This window comes from Vigna radiata, unplaced genomic scaffold, assembly GCF_000741045.1.
Source record: "Vigna radiata var. radiata cultivar VC1973A unplaced genomic scaffold, Vradiata_ver6 scaffold_134, whole genome shotgun sequence".
NCBI classification, from domain to species: Eukaryota; Viridiplantae; Streptophyta; class Magnoliopsida; order Fabales; family Fabaceae; genus Vigna; species Vigna radiata.
In genome coordinates, this window is record NW_014543261.1 from 350,120 (window position 1) to 370,003 (window position 19,884).

Here is a 19,884-nt window from a genome sequence, read left to right on the forward strand (position 1 = left end):
CTCCACGCATTTAGTTTGGAAAAGTTTGGAAAATTCAACCACATTGTTCAAACTTTTTGTTTGAAACGCATTAAACCTGATTCCATGTGAAGATTTAATTCCCCAAGTTCTATTCGGAATCCCAAAGAAAATCTAATTTCAACCTGTTAAATCCCATTTGTTCTGCCTTGCTGCATGAAGAATAGAACAGTAGTAAATTTACCTGTAAAACTGACTTCAGAAACAGGAGAGCTCTAGATCCATGCTTCATAAATATGTCAATAATATGCCTTATCCTGTTTGATCCAAGGTCAGGTCCATCCTTCAAGCAATCAAATGATAAAGGCATCCGAATAATGGTAGAATCAGCTAATGACCACAAGTCAGTCTGCTCAATGAGCATTGGACTAAATTGATCACAAAATCGTTGAATCAGATCATTACCTGAAACCTCAAGAGTAAACAACTTCATGTTCTACAATTGTATAGGAATTTGGCTATTAGATTTCAAAATTAAATAAGAGAATACTTATGAACTTTTATTTTATAAAAAAATACTCCACATAGGGGAGAAGTACAAAAGTAACACTACGAAAATGCATATTAAAATAAACTTAAATCAAGGATACTGATACCAAAAGGCTTTCCAATCTTGAAGCATAGCCAATAAGGGTAGCTCTCATAAGTAACCATTAACTAACCACCATGAAAAGGATCAAAGAATATTACTCAAAAAACAATAGTTTTGGAAATTGCTTTACAATTTAGGAACAATTAACCTTTCCACGACTAACCATGACAAGAACCAGCTACTCACTAACAACTGTTTGAACATTATTAACCAAGTCAGGGATTCTTCAATTCCAAAAGAAAAAAATAATTTAACAAAGATTTTTGCAAGACAAATAAAGTACAAACTGAGGGCTTAAATGAACTTGATGAACGGGTAAAGAGAACAGAAAATATTTCAATGAACTATTGCCATTAGTCTTGCACTTTCTCTGTACTGACTTGGCTATGTTATTGAGAAAATGATGTACTACTTATCCGACTTTTTAACATTTTGGTATAAAAGCACATGATACAAGTTGTGTGCTCTACAATTCTCCAGTCAAACAGTCCCTACCATCTGACATAGTAAACTATGTCTGCAAGAGATCAACCTAGAGTACTCACAGTACACTTCATAAAGTTATCAGTAGTAGTAAAGTGAAAGATAGTAAATGGGTCTGAAATGGAAAAAGTTAGAAACTAATTAATTATTTTGGATTAACTCAGATGATGAGCGCACAGTATACCTTTCAAAGAAAACATCTTTGCTGATGGGCCATTTGCCAAAGGTGTACCAAGTACCAAACCACGAGGATCAAACATATAAAAGAAGCCACCGGACATGACTGAGAGAAGATCACAGATGGAATAGCAGCTAACCAATCCCAAACCATAGTTAATTGTGTTGCCACGCAATCTCCATGGAGGATGGAGCTGGAGATTACTAAATTCCTCTCGACTCAAGCAAGCACCTTCGAAGATTACTACAAGGGCAGGCCCTTGGAATTCACCTGTATAAAGAAATCATACCATGTTACCTGCAATTTAGAAAAGTAATCCAAAACAGCTTATGGTCATCTCACACTCAACAGACACTATCTATGGGTATTCCATAAGTTAAGCTAGCCAACATTGGCATCCAATGATATTTGGAAACATTGTAAGAAAATAAGTCCTGGTGCACACATCTCCCACAATTCTGGAGTCTGGGGATAGTCAGGATAAGCAACCTCTAACAATCTAACCCACTGTGCAGGGAAGTTGTTTCTAGGACTCGAACTTGTTGCCACAATGTCACAATGCAGTAACCTAACTGTGTGACGAGAAGGGAAAATTCACCTAGAGCTCTAGAAGAACATCCAAACATGATACATCAATAGAGAAATATCCTCCTATTCAATGGACCAAGTCTTTGGTAGTCCTTAATAAAAAAATTATGGTTCAAGTAGGTTGACTCACTAGGCATGGTGGGCTGGAAGGGCAGCAGCCCATTATCTCTCCACTATAGAAAACCAAAATTATTGACGACTCTCCGAAGCTAGACTGATATGATGCCCTCTTGTTAGCCAGTGTACCATTCCTCCAAACATGACCTCCTCGACTAAAGAAACAGTCATTTTATTGAAACAAATGCCTATACATTACCTAAACAAAAATATCCAAATTTTTTAAAACATATCTAAAAATTACCTAAATTGTGCTGCAGCAGGGATTGGCGAGGATGTTCCCTCTTATCATAAATCAGGTGTAATCTCTTGGCTTGGCAGCAATCTGCCAACTCAAGAAGGTCAAACAACAAAAACTCATTCTTTCCATACAGCGCCAAAAGTTCATTTACTTTATTGTAGTCCATGCAGGGCAGATCTTTAGTCAAATCATCACTGACTAAAGAAAGGCATCGAACTGACTGTACACCAAGCTTGTCAGCCAAATCATTGCCTATAACCGGATGCACAAAATGTCTACCAATAAGGGAGCTGTTTTCCAGCCAAGGTGCATCATTATATACAAGATCTCCTGCTTGCATCAAAACTCCAAAATCATTAGGAATCAACAAAGGACAATCAAAAGTCTCAAAAAGTGGCTTCTCCAAGCAACACTCTACTATGGCTTCAAGGACACAATGGACAAAATTTAACTGATCTGTAGACAGAGGAACCCCGTGAACATCATTCTGCAACCTTTGTAATACTTGAAGATAGTCTGAAATACCAAAACTCAATCTAACTCCCAGCTTTATCAACAAATCTTTATACTCTGATAGTTCAGATGGAACAACATACAAATAAGGTGTAAATTTTACAGGTGAATCAAATGCCAGTGCATTTTGTGATACAAAATCATCACCAATCCAAACCCACGAAGCACCATCCAACCCTGCTTTCAGGTTATTGATATCCTCAGTATTAATAAATTCCTGCAATTTTGAGTAAAGGTAAGGTATTTCCTTTTGCAACTGAGCTTCAAAACTGGGATCCAGCAGTGAATTTATCTTAAGCTGTTGATAGGATTTAGATAGCTCAACTAACTGCCTTGTTAAAACACCAACATTTGGGCAATCCATCCACCCAAGTTTAGTTTGTAGATATGTAGTGTCACATTCACCATCTAAAATAAACATTGAGGAAGATACCATCCACATCTGTGATTTAGGCCTCACACCAGTAGGGGGTGCAACAACTTGGTTATCGGATTTTAACCATGGAAGTCCCATAACAGCTGGATCAGAAATTACTGGACACCAAGAGATTACCTTCAATTCAGACCAAAATTCTTCTTCTACCATATCAAATGCTGAGCTGCTACAAAATAAATCAATATCAGTCAGGTAGGTCTCTTCTTTAAGGGGGAAAACATCATATACAAAAGCATCATCCGTTATGCTGCTACTTTCCAGAGCCACACCACCTTGTTGATCATCATTCTTACTTCCAACTTTACTTGAGAGCTTATAGGCTAATGTATCTAAAAGATGCAGTAACTCTCCACCATGCTTGGAGGCATCAACGTTCCCAGAATCATGCAAGAGGCTAACTGACCTAGCACAATCAAGCAAGCCAGTAAATCCTAGAGTTGTCCTAAGTCCAAGGAAAACTAAACCATCCAAAATTTCGGGATCAAAGAATTTGTCAGAAGGAAAGAAAGCATTCCCATGAAGCATCTTTTTAAGGTGAGGAACCCGAGGATCATAAAGCCTGCAATAACATTCTAGTCAGCAATCCAAATGTCAGTTTTTATATAAGTAAAATACTTAACCAAGAAGCTTAACTATTCAAGGATAAAACATCCGTACAAGAAAGCTGCAGCTCAAAATTTAGTGTGTTTATTTACATAAATTACTTGGAACAATTTACAGATGCTTTTATGTCTAATTACAATTATATCAAGTAATTATCCATAACTTGTTTTAGTTGAACCAAACTTCAACATCAGTGCAAAAATATATGATGTCAAATCAAAGCATCACTAATTTCCAATGAAATTTAGGTTGCAGGTTAATGCCATTCCTTGAATTATTACTATAAAAGGGATATCTTTAATATAGACCATTGAAATTAACATAACAACTTCCTACTTATTTCAGCATGTTGAGAAGACAGTATACAAAATAATTTTCTAGAGAGCTTCTGGCCTAGATCTTTTACAGTGAGAAAGTCAAGTAGTCATAACAAAAGTCCACAGGGAAAAAAATAAGCTAGTGGATTTTGAAACATTGATCACCATATAAACGCATACCAAATATATCAGCAAGATGAGAACATGGAAAATGCAACTCAACCATAACAGAGTCTTATAATAGAATAGTAAGCAGATTATGCAGATTTGCATAATGTTTTCAACCATTTTTTTCAATGTCCACCCATAATAGAGCAACAAAAAGCTAATGGCTTTAAATAAGCAAGTCTATCATCCCATTAATAAAAAACAAAGTTGAGGGATATTGTAAGTAAAATCTATTCTTTTTGCTTTCTTTGTAGAAAGAATTTAAGTTCCTAATTTAGGAATCTAGAACATGCTACATTGCAAACTTGCAATTCGATAGAAACCGCAAGAATTACAGAAGTACAAGACAGTTCTTGTATGTTTATTATGAATCAATCTACCCTAGCAATGTAGTAGAAACAGGTAACAACAATGTACAAAGCACCAAGGTCTTTCGAGAGGACCTTCCTCTTCTAACTCCATTCCCTCCTAACAATCAAAACTTCTCCAAAAACTACAAACAACCTAATCATAGACTACATATATAGTAGTCTTTGTTAGGCCAGTTACAACAAGAGATTATAACTACTCATTTTTATTCCCTCTAGTATAAACTTTACCATTGAACCTATCACAATTAATGTTGTTCTTCCTCATGCAAAACTATTAGTAGAAATAAGTCAGTTTGTATAGTTTGTAGATATATTACTTGTAAGTTTTCTTTGTCCAGCTGTAGGTTTATTTGTAAGCTACTTTGTACTGCTGTCAGTTCTTATATAGCTGTTGATATGGAACGCCTATAAATATATCTTGTACTTATACCTTTAGATGTGAAAATATATATTAAAAATTCATTTCATGTTCAGTTCTCTTTCTCTCGTTTCACTTGTTTAAATTCATTTAAGATGGTATCTAGAGCATTTTTTCGATGATCCAACTTCTCCACTCAAGCTTCTTCACTGACAACTTCATAATTCAGCTCGTTGTTGCTTTTGTTTAGTCAATTTAGTCCTTTCAATCGGTGAATTGTTATAGGTTCCTAATTATGAGATTCTCTCTTAGTCTCTTCAACATTTACAATGATTAATTGTTTTTTGTTCCTAATTTTCTTCATTCAGTTCTGTTTTGCAATGGTGAATTGTGCATGGTCACTATGTTCAAGAGACACAAACTTTGGTCTCACCGTCACCATATTACACTCAAGCTCTGAACACTCGTGGTGGCATTCAACATGGAGGCTTTTGTATTGGAGTATCCTCTCGTGCTAGTAATTCTGGTAGAGGACGTGGACAAATTTACCAGTTTTCAGTGCCAAATATGTCTCAAATTTGGGCATACAGCCAATGTTTGTCATTTCAGATCTGATGATTCCTATCAGCCTCATGAATCATTGTTTTTCATTGAACCTGCTACCACAACAGTCCATTCCTTTTTCAGCTGGTTCATATAAAACATCAAATATTTGGGCGAGTCCTAATACCAAGCCTAACAGCAAAGCTTAACCAAGTGCCATGATGATGAAGTCTCCTTCTCAAGGTAATGCCAACAGTTCTTGAATACCAATTGTGGTTCAAGCTTCCATGTTACTAGTGAACCACAAAACGTTAAACAACTTCAACAGTGGTCCAGATCAAATTTTCATTGGAAATGATGCAGATTTGAGTATTTATGGTGTAGGTTCCTCCTCTTTTGTGTCACCTTATGATTCATGAGTCAATTTGCAAAAGATAACTCAGTTTTATATGATTTCATTCCGACAAATGTCCTGTCAAATCTAAGGGGATGAGTAAAGTTCTTCAGGGAATTGATGGTGAAGATGGACTTTATTCATTTAACAATGTTGAGCTTCACAGTCAGCCTTCTCAGCTGCAGTCCTCTTCTAAGTCCACTGGCCATTCTCGTCAACCTTCTTTTTTAGTAAACACTGTTTCCAACAATGTCAATAATGCCAATCTTTTAGATAATATATGTGGCACAATCGACTTGGTCACCCAAATAGCCATGTAATGCAAATTGTACTTAAACAATGTAAAATTCCAGTGTCTAATAGAGTTGATTGCCATTTTTGTTTAACCTGTTGTGCTGGAAAATCACATAGATTGCCTTCTCATATCTTCAATTCTGTTTATTCTTCCTTAGAAGTTAGTTTTACCGATTTATGGGGACCTGCACATCTTACATCTCATGCAAGATACATATATTATGTTTCTTTCGTTGATGCTTACTCTAGATACCTCTGGCTTTTCCCAATAAAGTCTAAAAATGAAACATTTACTATATTTCAGTTTAAGACAATGGTGCAAAGGACAACTTCTTTCCAAAACCAGAAGTCTTCAGTCTGATTGGGGTGGTCATATCATCCCTTTACAAATTTTTTAGTTCATCATGCTATAGTTCATAGACTTATTTATCATCTATGTCTACTAGTGTTAGTTCATCTTCTTCTGAATTAGTATCTCCTATTGCACCTTTACTTAATACTCATCCTATGCAAACGCAACCTAAATCTGGTATTTTTCAAAACAGAGTTCATCCATCCTTGTTATCTCATTCTAATCCTACCAGTGTCAAACAAGCTCTTAAAGATGAAATTGGCCGGTTGCATTACTGCAAGAATATGATGCTCTAATGAAACAAACGACTTGGGATCTGATACCCTTAGCCTCTAATAGAAGGGGTGTTGGTTGTAACTGAGTTTTCCAAGGCAAGGAAAATGCAGATGGCTCAATAAATAAGTATAAAGCTCATCTTGCAGCAAAAGGTTTTCATCAAGTACATGGTTTTTTATTTTCATGAAACATTGTTTCATGAAGTACACCTTCAATCTTTATAACTAGGACATTCTACATCTTTGAAAGCCTTTTGTGATGCCGATTGGGCATCAGGTGTTAATGATAGAAGATATATGTCGGGAGCAACAATTTTTCTTGGTTCTAATTTAATATCCTGGTGGTCTTGCAAGCTGCAAGTTATTATTGTTCATTCCAATACTAAAGCAAAATATAGAAGTTTAGCACAAACTTCTGATGAGCTATCATGGATTACTACGTTGCTTATTGAACTGCAATTTCCTTTTACTACAACTCCTTTTTGTGACAGTCAAGGTGTTGTGTCTGATCTCATAATCCAGTTTTTCATAATCAAACTAAGCACATGGAGATGATGTTTTCTTTGTCAGAGAGAAGGTTATGGCCAAGCAACTATTATTTATCATATTCCAGCTCTTGATCAAAGCAAGTCGTTTGTATGGTCAAGCAACTATTATTTTCTTTGTCTTCAACTCGTTTTGTGTTTCTTAGGAGCAAAGCAAGTCTGTTTGTATAGTTTGTAGATGTATTAATAGTAAGTTTTCTTTGTACAGCTATAGGTTTATTTGTAAGCTAATTTGTACGGCTGTCAGTTCTTATATAGCTGTTAGTAAGCAATGCCTATTGATGCATCTTGTACTCATACCTTCAGATGTGAAAATACAAAATAAAAATTCATTTCATGTTCAGTTCTCTTTCTCTCTTTTCACTCACAGTTCAGTTAACCTAAGAAAAATTTATTCTGGTACTGACCATTTAGAAGAAAAATCACAGAAAATGCATGCACCTTAAAATACAATAAAGGAAGATAACTTATTGAGAGATATTGAAATTTTATTTTAAAAAATAGGATATTACCTTGATGGTTGTTGCCAAGATCCATTGGCTGCCTGAACAAATTGGGCACACGAGAATGAAGACTTGAGAGAGAGATCCTCTTCAACCAAATGCTGCACGTCATGCAGAATGGCCAAAACAACTTCTTGCCTTGAAACAAACTCTGACATGTGATTGAAAATGTAATCCTTGTAGAATTCCACTTTAGTTGGTTCTTTCATTCCTAAATACCTTTTCATAATGACTCGCTCTGTTTCTGATTCAGTTCTTAAGAAATTATCATTTAAGAGATCTTCACAAACACCAGTAGGACCAAGCCATTTAATAGGACTACTCAAACTAACTAGTTTTCTGCTTTTGTAAGACTCAAATATTGGAAGGTGTTTGATGATTTCAATATGCATGTCATCAATTTGCTCTTCAGAGAACCATTTTGTTTGGAGAATAAAACTTCTTAGTTCATGAAGCTCCCCTTCAGATACATCTATAAAGATACCCTCAATCTTATGTGGTTCCAAAGCAATAGCCAGAAACACATTTAGTACACCTCTTGCTGTTGCTGACTGCACAAAGCAGTCCAATTTAGGGTGATCCAATAACAGATCATGTCTCAAGAATAAACATCCAACCTTCACTAACAAAGAAGACATCTTCTCACTCCATCCATCATTTCTTATCACATTCAACTTTTGTGCTAACTGCATCAGGCAGTCATCCCCAACTGGTAATATAGGCCACTTAGAAAACATGATAAGATCATCACAATATGATTTCAGATAGTTCCACAGTAGTTGCAACCACTCTACGCTTGGTTGGCCATGAATACCAGGAGTCCAACTTACTTGCCGAGCATGTTGCCACTCTACAGGAAGTAACTTCACAAGAAGTTTCTCAAGCAACTGGCATGACAGGAAAGAAATGTTTGTTCCATCCGCTTCGGCAATGTAGCAAAGTTTTCTATGAACTTCTTCAGGAATAGCACAATCTACAAGTTGATGAGGAATATAATCTTTCAGAAGGCCGTATTCATCACCACGTGCAATGTAAACTCTTTCTCCAACTCCCTTCATATCAATTGATGTAAAGGAACCATCTGCAACTGGTAACAAAGGCAAGCCACATAGGGCATCAAACTGCAAGGATTTTTGCAAGTCATGTAAGCAATATTCAAGAGTCAGAATCATTGCATCCCTGTCTTTGAATTCACGCTTCCTTCTGATCAAAAGGGTCCTTAAAAGCTTGGGAGTCATAAAATGCAATGATGGACAGATTTCCATAAACCTTTCAGAAAGTGACTGTGGAAGAGTAATGACAGGCAGAGAAGCCCCAGACAACGCTTTTACAAGCTCAGCTGCCTTGGGGAAAGTAAAATCAGGAAATATAGCATGTTTGGTTGAAGTCCACTGTCCTCCTCTAGCTTCTGTATATAATACACGGAGATTAAACTGAGCAACAAATTGATAGAGTTTCCGTACTGCTGATGCCCAAGGTTCTAACCCTAATGTTGTCGGCCATAACGAGAAGAACAAATTGCAAGGGCCAATCTCTGATGCTATTTTCTCAAGCAAACGACCATATGCAGGGGCAACAACATTTTCAAGGAGGAAAATATTCCACTCTGAGCGTTTTCTTCCACCACCAGCCATATCAGAACCAAACCAGATATCCCTGCGATTTGATGACAATTCAAAGTATGCATTCACATGAGCAGGAAGACCAGTACTGATTGGTAAAGGTAAAAAGCAGAATGCACGACCTTCAAAATTTTCCAGCTGATTATTAGGCAAACTAACACTTCGGAACAGATCAGGAGAAACCGTGCAATCATTCTCCCCCTTTGAACTTTCAACCGTGTCAATTTCAACCTTGACAGAATTCAAATATGCAGCAACACATGCCCATGGAACAAAATTGTAATAGCTACTATTGGCTGTTTCAGATCTTTTCTTTTGAGCATTCCCATCACCTAAACATTCTGTGGTTATCCAATAGTGTGAACTACGAGATGATGTGCTTTGTTCAGTAATTATGATCTTCTGGCATTTATAAGGCAAATCTCTGCCAATGGATAGGCTTAGTTTCTTCAGAAACTGAACTCTGTTCATTCCAACACGTCTACTTTCCTTGAAGAAATTGAATATATCCTGGGCTTCAGCAGATCCAGTTTCAGGCTCACCTATACAGGTTCTGCATACACGGTGCAGGAGGTGCATTTCATTCATTGTTCCTTCCTTAACAAAAATTGAGATAGATTTCACATTGCGCAAGAAAAGTAATGTTTCAGAAACAACCTCAGAAAAAGAAGTAAAAAGAGATCTGACATCTTCAGGTGTATAAATTTCCTTTTTGATTTGGCTCCGAGAGGCAACACCTGCACTCCTAAGAGGGAATCGAAATAATGTACCAGGAAAAGGATGTTGCAAATCACAGCCAAAATGTAGCATTGAGGAAAATTGGTCAGGAAATTGCTCCAAAATCTTTCGTCCCACAAACTTAATTCGTAAACCAGGGTGTGAAGGAGAAATCCCGGGCAAATTACTGGCATGGGGATCAAACATTACAATATTTTCTCCCGAAACAAACATAGGGATGTCAGTAAAGTGATAGACACAATTAAATCCTAGTCCAAATCTCCCAATTGCAAAAGCCTTCTCAAGTTTACTTTCTTGACCAATACGCGATATTGCATACAGATCTTGGGGACTAAAAACTGAGTCATTGAAACAGTATAGAGCAGGACCTTGCCAATCAGCCATTTCAGGAGAAAGAATAGAAGAAGTCCCATAATGAGAATTATCCAAAAGAAATGTTACTTCAGAAGCTCCTGCATCTTCTGCATTTTGTACCAGCTCAAATAGGGTCCCAGGTCCATCAGCATACATTTCAAGTATGTGCTTGAGCCTTGTAGTCAAAGCCTCATGCTGTCCAAAAGCCTCGGCAGCTCCAGACAGGCCAAAATTCATTGAATCTGAGCTCTCTGCCAGCAACATCCGACGAAGAGAGCAAACTCCAAGCTTTTCTGCTACATCATTAGAAATGTTTCCATGCACAAACTTTTGTACTGTTTTCTTTGCATTCCAAGCCACGGTTGGAGCACTGCCAAATGAGCCATTGGAATCATCTGAGCCAAGCAACCAGGGGGCATCATTATAAACCAAGTCACTAGCAAGAAATAGTCTACCTGACACATCTGGCAGATAGAGCTGGACTTTTTGTTCATAATGGTAAACTTCAGCTAAATGATGCACTATTAGTGTGACGGCCCTTATCTCCTGTGTGTCAAGAGGAGATGATCCTTTTCTAACTGCCATCCTATGAAGAATATTAGCATAATCAGCAGGTTGCAAGAATTCACGAATACCAAGTTCAAGAAACAATTTTTTGAAAACTGCCAAATCAATTGGGATAACACGAATATACGGAGCCAAATGAAGAGGACCATCTAGGACAACTTCTTCAGAAGTTGCAAATCCATCCCCCACCCAAATCCATCGACATCCTTCAAGAACTGCTTTTACAATCTCAATCTCATCTGAAGACATCATTCCAGTCAGTATTGAATATATTCTCGGCATTGACATTGCTAATTCCTGCCTAAGAACTTGATCAGATACAATCTCGTTATTTTTCCCAAGCTCCAGTAACTGTGCAGCAATTACACCTCCTCCAGGTGGGGACATCCATCCTAGACCATACAATAAAGCTGTGGAAGAGCATTCGACGTCCAATATCCGCATGCTAGCTGAGACAAGCCACAAATCACTTAGTGGCCTTACAAGTTTTGGAGGAGCAACCATTGATGAGACAACTGGCCATGGTAATGACTGAAAAGGGGTAGTGACTAGAACTGGGCACCAAGAAATCAGCCTTAGGTCAATCCAGAATTTTTCAAGATCAGATTTTGTGTTGGTAGACCTAAAAGCAGTTGTTGCTCGTGATAATATTCGGTTAACTGCTCCTTTATTATCAACAACTTGATCAGGAAGCCACTTTAGTGCATTAACTTCAAGGTAAGAGAAAAGCACTTTCCCTCTTAAGTATGCCTTTTGTTGATCCTCATGCATCAAACGCTCGATGCATCGAGCACATTCTAAAACAGTATCTGGAGACACAGAAGTTCTAAGTCCCAATCCTCGTAGAATATTAAGTATTTCAGATTCTCGAAAAGCACCAGCAGGGAAATTATCTGAGTCTTCTAGTAATGCATATAGTTCTTCATTACAAGGATCATACAAAACGGAAGGACACTTAAGACCACCAGTGAGTGTTGGTATGAATTTCAAATTTTTCAATGAGTCCCTGATATATGCATTTTCAAGGGCCAAAAGTGCCAAATTTTGTAGAACTGATAACATTATGCTATCCCGAACATCAGCTTGCAACTCGCTAACTCTATTAAAAACATGTTGCATGTAAAACTGTGCTTTACCCATTCTCTCAACTCCATAACATCTTGACAAAATATCCTCTTCAACTTTTGAGGATTTGACCATGAACTCGATGCCAACCAGAATAATGTCCGGCACATCCAATGGTGGTAAGTACTTTTGAGGGTTTTCTAAAGCAGAAAATTGGAAATCTTCAGCAGACTCTCTTGCGTAGACTCTAAATATAGGTAATCTCTTGCAAAACCTTATGCTAAATTCATCCATAGAGTGTCCAACATACCATTTAGGATCAAGAAGAAATCTCCTGAGTTCATTTCTCTCTTCAGTTGCTAGACTATCAAGTGAAGCATGCATAACTTCAGGACTTGAAACTGCATTAAATATTGATTCCAAAACACCTGTTGCATTGTCATCACATACATAACTAGATATATCTGGATGCTCAATTACATAATTTGGATTCAATATATGACATCCAACTTTCACAAGGATACCCTGTACCATATCAGAGATTTTGCTTCCATTGATCATTTTCAATTGTCTAGAGGGTCTTAAAAGATGCCCTGATGTGGAAGGCAAAATTGGCCAATCACTAAATAGTGGTAATATTTCAGTGTGCTTTCCAAGGTATTGCCAGAATAGCAGAAACCATGATGATGTTGGCTTTTGACAAGAGTCGGGGTTCCAGAACACTTTACTTTTATATTTCCAGTCACCTGGCATAAATGCAGGGAATAGCTGGGCAAAATGGTGAATACTAAAAAGAATGACATTGGTTTTTGAGGACATCGCAATAGCAGAGAGTCTGCTTAATATATTGGGAGGAATGTTCTGATCAATTACTCTATCAGAAACCAGTTGCATAAGCTTGTATTCTAATTCATCACAAATGAAATAAGAAACTTCTTTTGATGCTTCTGAAAATGATGCAAAATTGCCATTAGCTAAAGGAAGTAAAGGAAGATCATAAGCCTCTTTTCCAACATCATCATCAACCAAGTCCTCTAGGCAATATTCGAGCAATAGAAACCTGTACTGTCTGCTCAAATAATTAAGTCTACAATTTTCTCTAAGAAACTGGCGTACTGTACCAGGTGTAACCACCTTGCTGGAGCTATACTGTAAAAGCAAGTCAAACAATGAATTAGGTATATGCACAACTGGCATTCCCAGCTTCATCAAAGCCAAACCAAGGTCCTCACTTCTGGAGAATTTTTCATCATGAAGAAAGGCTTCACTTGGTGATACCCAACTTCCTCCATTGACATCTGAATACATAACTCTAGCATTACCAATATTTTTGTATATTTGTTCAACCAATATATTCCATGGCTCTTCAAAAGTGCCAGTAGGCCACAAAGAATAGTAAAGGTCTGTTGGGCCCAACAATTCTTTTATACCAAGTAGCATATGCATAAAAGTAGGAGCAACAAGATCTTCCAGAAGAAGCCTATTCCAGGTAGAACGAACTTTTCCACTTCTATCCATGTCATCCCCATACCAGATTCCACGACGATTTGATGAGACCTCAAAGAATCCATTGACTTGTACACTAAGACCAGTTCTAACAGGTAGTGGAAGAAAACAGAAAGCCTGACCAGTCCTAAGAATATTGTTCTGTAGAAAAACACATACAGTAATAAGAGGAATGGACAATGTATATAAACAAAGAGCTCCAAAAGAGCAAGTGAAAACTATAGTGTACACTGCATTTGTCCTTCTATGAAAAGGGTCAAAAGTTGTGTCAACTTTCCTATAATAAGTTAGATGCAAGAGAAGAAGGGTAACTAGGGAGAGCTCTTCCCGGTGTCATCTTGAAAACCTGGACGACCAATCACTTTTTCACTTCTCTAATTTGAATGTATGAAAGCATTAGTATATTATTCAATTAAAAATGGCTCAATCAATTTAATGAATTTACTTTTGTTCCATTTTATTTTCCTTTTTATCTTTCTATTAATTTTTTTATGTATGATTAAGACATAAAAGGGTCTTTAACCAAAATGTCATTTTATTGTGTCTTCTATCCTATATTTAAGGGTTTCATATCTATACCAAAAGGATTGAGATACAAATTAAAAGGAAGAAACATTTTTTCTCTTCCCCTGGTAGTTCAAACCACAAAAACCAATCTCACCAATCTCTCCTTTCAGAGAATGTTTAGTTGTCTCTCATTCTCAGTTGCACTTTCAAAATACCTCTTGATAAATATTAATATGTATATGATTTAAAATAGTTGACCAATCCATGTTAATATCAGAAAATAAATCTGTTCACTTCATTTATGTTAGAATCTGTTTTATTAGCTGTATTATTTCTGTCAAGATTTGTGTTTTATTGTTTCCTTATTTAGCATATTATAATTACATATTTCTTAATTCTGCAAAGGAGATTTGGAATGCCATGGAGCATACATACTCAAAAGCTAAAGATGTTGCTCAAATATATGATGAAAAAAACAGAGGAGGAGTGATTCAACTCAACCAAGATGAAGTAGAGCATATGAGATCATTCCTCAAAAAGATGGATAAGTCACTAGGTAGTTGTTATCTGGCACATTTAGGTACATTTGGTGAGTTTTCCTCTTTTGGACTTAATGCCTTAGATAAAAACCATAACCCATATTGGATACTAGATTCTAGGGCTACCGACCTCATGAAACTCCTACCTAAACATTGCTCAACTTACACCCCTTGCCCTAGCAACAAGAAAATATCCACAGCTGATGCTTCTCTGATGACTACAATAGGTTAAGGAGAAGTCCAAATAAGCCCATCCATAACCCTTAAAAATGTCTTTCATAGTTCTAAATTGTTTGTCAGTTTGATTTCCATAAAAAAACTCATATAAGATCTCTCATGTAACGTTATTTTTTGACAACATTTGTATTCTACAGAACAAGTACTCAGGAAGGATGATTGGACATACTAGAGAATAGAATGGCTTGTATTACTTGGACCATCCAAATCTGCCACCAAACCTCGGAAACAACATCTCTTTTTTCTCTGATTCAATAAAGACTAACAGAGAAAAGGTCTTCCTACATGGCCTTGGACATCCTTCCTTTAAGGTCATAAAATCATTATTGCCTTCCCTTTTTAGCAAATTAGATGTGGCAAGTCTCAATTGTGAAATGTGTGAGCCTGTTAAGCACAAACGTGTTCCTTTTCTAGTTAGTAACAATACAACCACTTTTCTCTTCTATTGAATTCATACTTATGTTTGGGATCCCTCAACTGTCCCAAATGTTACAGGTACCCATTGGTTTCTTACCTCTATAGATGATTGTACTTGTGTCACTTGGGTTTTCTTACTAAAACAAAAATCTAAAGTCAACTATGTGGTTCAACGTTTTTTTCTTCTTGATGAAAAATCAGTTTGGTGTTAGCATTAAGAGGATCAGATCCAATAAATGCCAAAGATTACTTTAATCATGGACTTATTTCCTTTCGTCAAAACAACCTTATGTCTCCTCACAAAACTACCTTGCATATATTCTAACGAAGGGGTGAACAACAAAAATTTTGAGAGTATTGTTTCCAAGCTGGGAATGGAAAATACCTATTCACCAACTTAAGGAAGAGTGTTAGAATCTGTTTTATTAGTTGTATTGTTTCAGTCAGAATTTGTGTTTCCTTATTTAGGAGATTATAATTAAAATATATGATGGGGATATACCTGAATCATACGGATCTGGTTGTCTAGGACCTATTATTATACTTCCTAAAATAGCTTTCTAGCCTTGTATATATAGATTGTATTCTCAGCACAATAAGATGAATCATTCTACCCTAAATTATAACAATTTTTGTCCGTAAGAAGGTTAGTAGAGAAAAGTTATGTAGAGAGCTCCAAAGCTTCTTAAGAGGCACAAGAATGAAATATCTCAAGTAACTGGAAACAACTAACAAAAAATCTTGAAAAAGATCTCCATTTTGAACCAAAAACAAATCATAACACTAACAGTAGAACAGTAGGTAGCATTGCACATGAAATCAAACAAGATAGTTTCAAAGATTGGAATGCAACATCACTCCGACATATGTACCTAGAAGGCATTGTTATAGTCTACACTGCCTATAAAAGATTCAAGTTCTATGATCAATAAACTCCTACTTTCTAAATGAAATTGTGCATGTGATATCTTTTCATAGGTAACTTTATCACCTTGATCATATTCTTATTTACATTGGTACACCTACAAAATAAAAGCAAGTTCCAATGGACGTATCATACATCATGGAAAACATAACATATCATAACAAATTCACCATGATGGCTATTTGTTGTACGCAATAAACTAAAAATAAACCTAGAACCACAAAACCAATCAAGAATTTAAACAAGAAACACACGAAGATGCAGTATCCTACAAGAACAAAGGGAAAGAAAGGAAAGCAAAGGACCAAAAAACATACAAAGTTGTAACACATCAAGTATAGAGCTCTAATCCACTTGATATCCTATTAAAGATACATCACTGATCTAAATACCAAATCTAGAACACAAACAAGAAACAGCCTCATTGCATTTTTGTCTGAAACAACCACCCCATTGATCTCCCAAAACATCTAACCAGAGGAGTAAACTCTTTTCAACTCTTTGGACGAGCCCAAAAACCTTTTATACTTCAAACAGAGTTACATGCTTTACTTTCAATTATCAATTGGAGTCCAAATTAATTGCAGGGCTGGATGAACCAAAATGTTCGTAAATGGGCACCCCTTTCAACTGTGTTCACATCCACACTAAGATGACAGTTAATAATGGGCAGAACCAAAAGCAAATACAAATTTATAGTAACAACAAGAATTCAATGAGTAAGCACGGGAGAGAGAGAGAGAGAGAGAGAGAGAGAGAAGAGGTTGGGGCAACAGCAAAAGGATAAGATATTGAAAATTACATTCGATAAATTCTCAGAAATGCATGCCGCAATTGATGCCCATGGCAGCAAGTGAATGTCATAATCTTTTGATGCAGTAGTAGCAAAAGAGCCAATCCTACTAGATGCTGCGGCCATGGTTTGAACCACATAAAATCTCTCAGTTTGCCTCTTAGCTTCATCACCATTTATTCTCTCACTTACGAAGTCCAACAGAAATGCATCCATTTCAGCTGTAGTATTTAAATGCTTAGACAATCTGACCAGTGTCTGTCGATGCCAAACTGTATCATCAGATACTGAACTGACAGAACATGAATGAATTTTCTTAGGTTGAGGTTCTCCAACATCCCACAAATACATTTCAATGCACAGCACACTCTTAAGAAAGAGAAGTGCCAAAACTCCTTCTTCGAAGAGTTGAACAAACATGGAAGAAATATCTTCTGGTGAATACGCTTGCCTTGAGAGCTTACTTATGGCTGCCTGGTCTGCATTTCTCAAAGGAAAACGGAACAGTGTTCCAGAAAAAGGACTTTGCATGTCACAACCAAAAGCACAATATGGGGAAAACTGGTCCCTGTAAAGGGAGAGGGCAGATGAGCCAGTGAAATCAATCCGCTTCCCGGGATTTGCTGCAGAAACTCTTGGAAGATAAGCACCCTGAGGATCAAACAATACAACATATTTGCCGCTCACAAAAGAGGGAAGATCTGTCAAATGGTACACTGAGTTGAAGCCAACCCTAAAATGTATATGTAGAACAAAATGACAACAAGAATTAGAGAAATGCAAAGAACCCAAACATCAGGTTAATATGACTTATTTTCCAAAAAAAAAAATGATAGACGGAGAAAGGGAAATTGGCAACGTTGGTTACTGAACAAAATGACAATTTTGAAAGACTAATGGTATAAAAACACTCCTATAAATCAAGCAGCTCATTACCACCTATCCCGTCTCTCTATCTTCCTATCATACCTACACTTCTCCCTTTTTACTCTCTTGCTCTTTAGATGTGGATTACCATTTTTAAGTGTCCTAGGACAACTTTCCTTTTCTTTTTAAAAATGAGTGCAACCATATATATAGGTACACTACATGACAAACACTAAAATGAACAACATCCTCCATGCAGTTTATGAATGAAAATCATTATGGCATTCTCACACGTCACTCTCATTATCAGAGCCTTTACCCTTGCAGTACAGAAAGTCCAGCTTCAGTTCCAACAGTTCACTCGCACATGAAAGGGAAAAGATCAACAAAAACAAACCTTCGCACTACATTTTTACATTCTCACCAAACACATAAAAGCATTCATACTCTACATAACTCTATTCATCAATCGTCAACGACCACACATCACTTGTCTCACCATAATTTCCGGTTACAACTACAACAAAAAATTTACACCTTAACAAACGTACTATATTTTTTAAGCTGTCACAGAGCACGCATAAGCTAGAAAAAACAATCAAAATCCACAATTATACAACTTCTTCGTCAATCATCGACAACCAAACACATATCACTTCTCTCACCATATTTTCCAGTTAACACTGCAACAACAACAAAAACTTCACACCAAAACCAGTGCACTACATTTTTTAACTTCTCACAACCACACATCACTTCTCTCGCTATATTCCAGCTACAACTACAATTACTTCACACCTAAATCCTTGGATTGACCCAAACATCAACACAAAACAAATAAACAACATCAATCAACATAATAACAGTTCAATTGAACAAGTTGGATAAGACCGCGGCGAAAAAAGAAAGTACCCGAAGCGACCGGTCTTAGAGGCCTGACCGTGCTTGGCGCTTCCGCCGATCTTGGAGATGCTGACGAAATCGTCCTCGGTGAAAACGGCGTTGTTGTAGGCCAGCAGAGCGGGTCCCTGCCACTGAGCGAGAGAGTTCGTGAGCAGCGAGTCGCCGCGGTGGGTACGGCGATCGAGGCAGAGCGAGACGGTGGTGGCGCCGGCGTCGTCTGCATTCTGTATGAGCTCCTTGAGGACCGTGGTTCCCTCCGGATAGTTCAGCAGAACCTCGCGGATGCGGCGAGTGAGATCAACCGTCTGCCCGAAATCTTCTAGAAAGATCGATTCCGGAGCCATTGTTCTACGGCGCTCGATTGCGCATACGAAGACTATGGTATTGCGATGATGCGATAGGTTTTAATTTTGATTCAGTTTCATCGTCCAAGTAAAAAGAATAACAGAAAGAGAAAGAGAAAAAGAGAAAAGGATAGAAGAACTTTCTTTTATTCTGGTGATTTTGTTGTCAGAAGAATTTCGCGGTTGTTTTCGAGTTGTTGGGTTCTCTCTTTCAAGAGACTTGAGAGGGTAGCTTTTATTTTATTGACGGTGATGTTTGCTTGCGTGTCATTATGGGTTTTCAACTTTTGGAACTGGTCTTCATTTCTAGATAATGACGATCCAGCTACTGGAAAATTCATATGGTAGCACTCATACCGAAACCTCCTTGTGTCACAACGGTGACAGATAATTTTTTTTTTTAACTCATTACAAATTTGTTGACATGGCCTTTATTTAATTGTTTTATTCATTTCTTATTTTGAATTAGAATGTACATTTTTGGTGTGTTTTTCCTTCGTTTAAGATTGATATAAACTTAATTGAAAATATCACATTTTTCTCATTTCCTTCTCTATGTTAAATATAATCATGATAACTTTCTTTTGGTTAAATATATTTAAAAAGATTGA

General features: G+C 36.9%; 1 protein-coding gene across 3 annotated transcripts in view; it reads right to left on the minus strand.

Moving 5' to 3' along the window:
- LOC106753623 overlaps window positions 1–19,532 on the minus strand; it is a 31,801-nt gene extending 12,269 nt beyond the window's left edge. Inside the window, exons 1-6 of one of the 3 annotated variants that reach the window (XM_014635449.2) lie at window positions 18,939–19,532; window positions 17,169–17,892; window positions 7,899–13,882; window positions 2,221–3,725; window positions 1,278–1,541; window positions 203–423 (exon numbers count right to left, since the gene is read on the minus strand). In XM_014635449.2, coding sequence (XP_014490935.1) covers window positions 203–423; window positions 1,278–1,541; window positions 2,221–3,725; window positions 7,899–13,882; window positions 17,169–17,892; window positions 18,939–19,273 — 9,033 coding nt within the window. In that variant the 5' untranslated portion in view covers window positions 19,274–19,532. The remainder of the gene's footprint in view (window positions 1–202; window positions 424–1,277; window positions 1,542–2,220; window positions 3,726–7,898; window positions 13,883–17,168; window positions 17,893–18,938) is intronic. The other 2 variants (XM_022777556.1, XM_014635447.2) reach the window with 2 other exon arrangements.
- Between the last annotated feature and the right edge of the window lie 352 nt (window positions 19,533–19,884).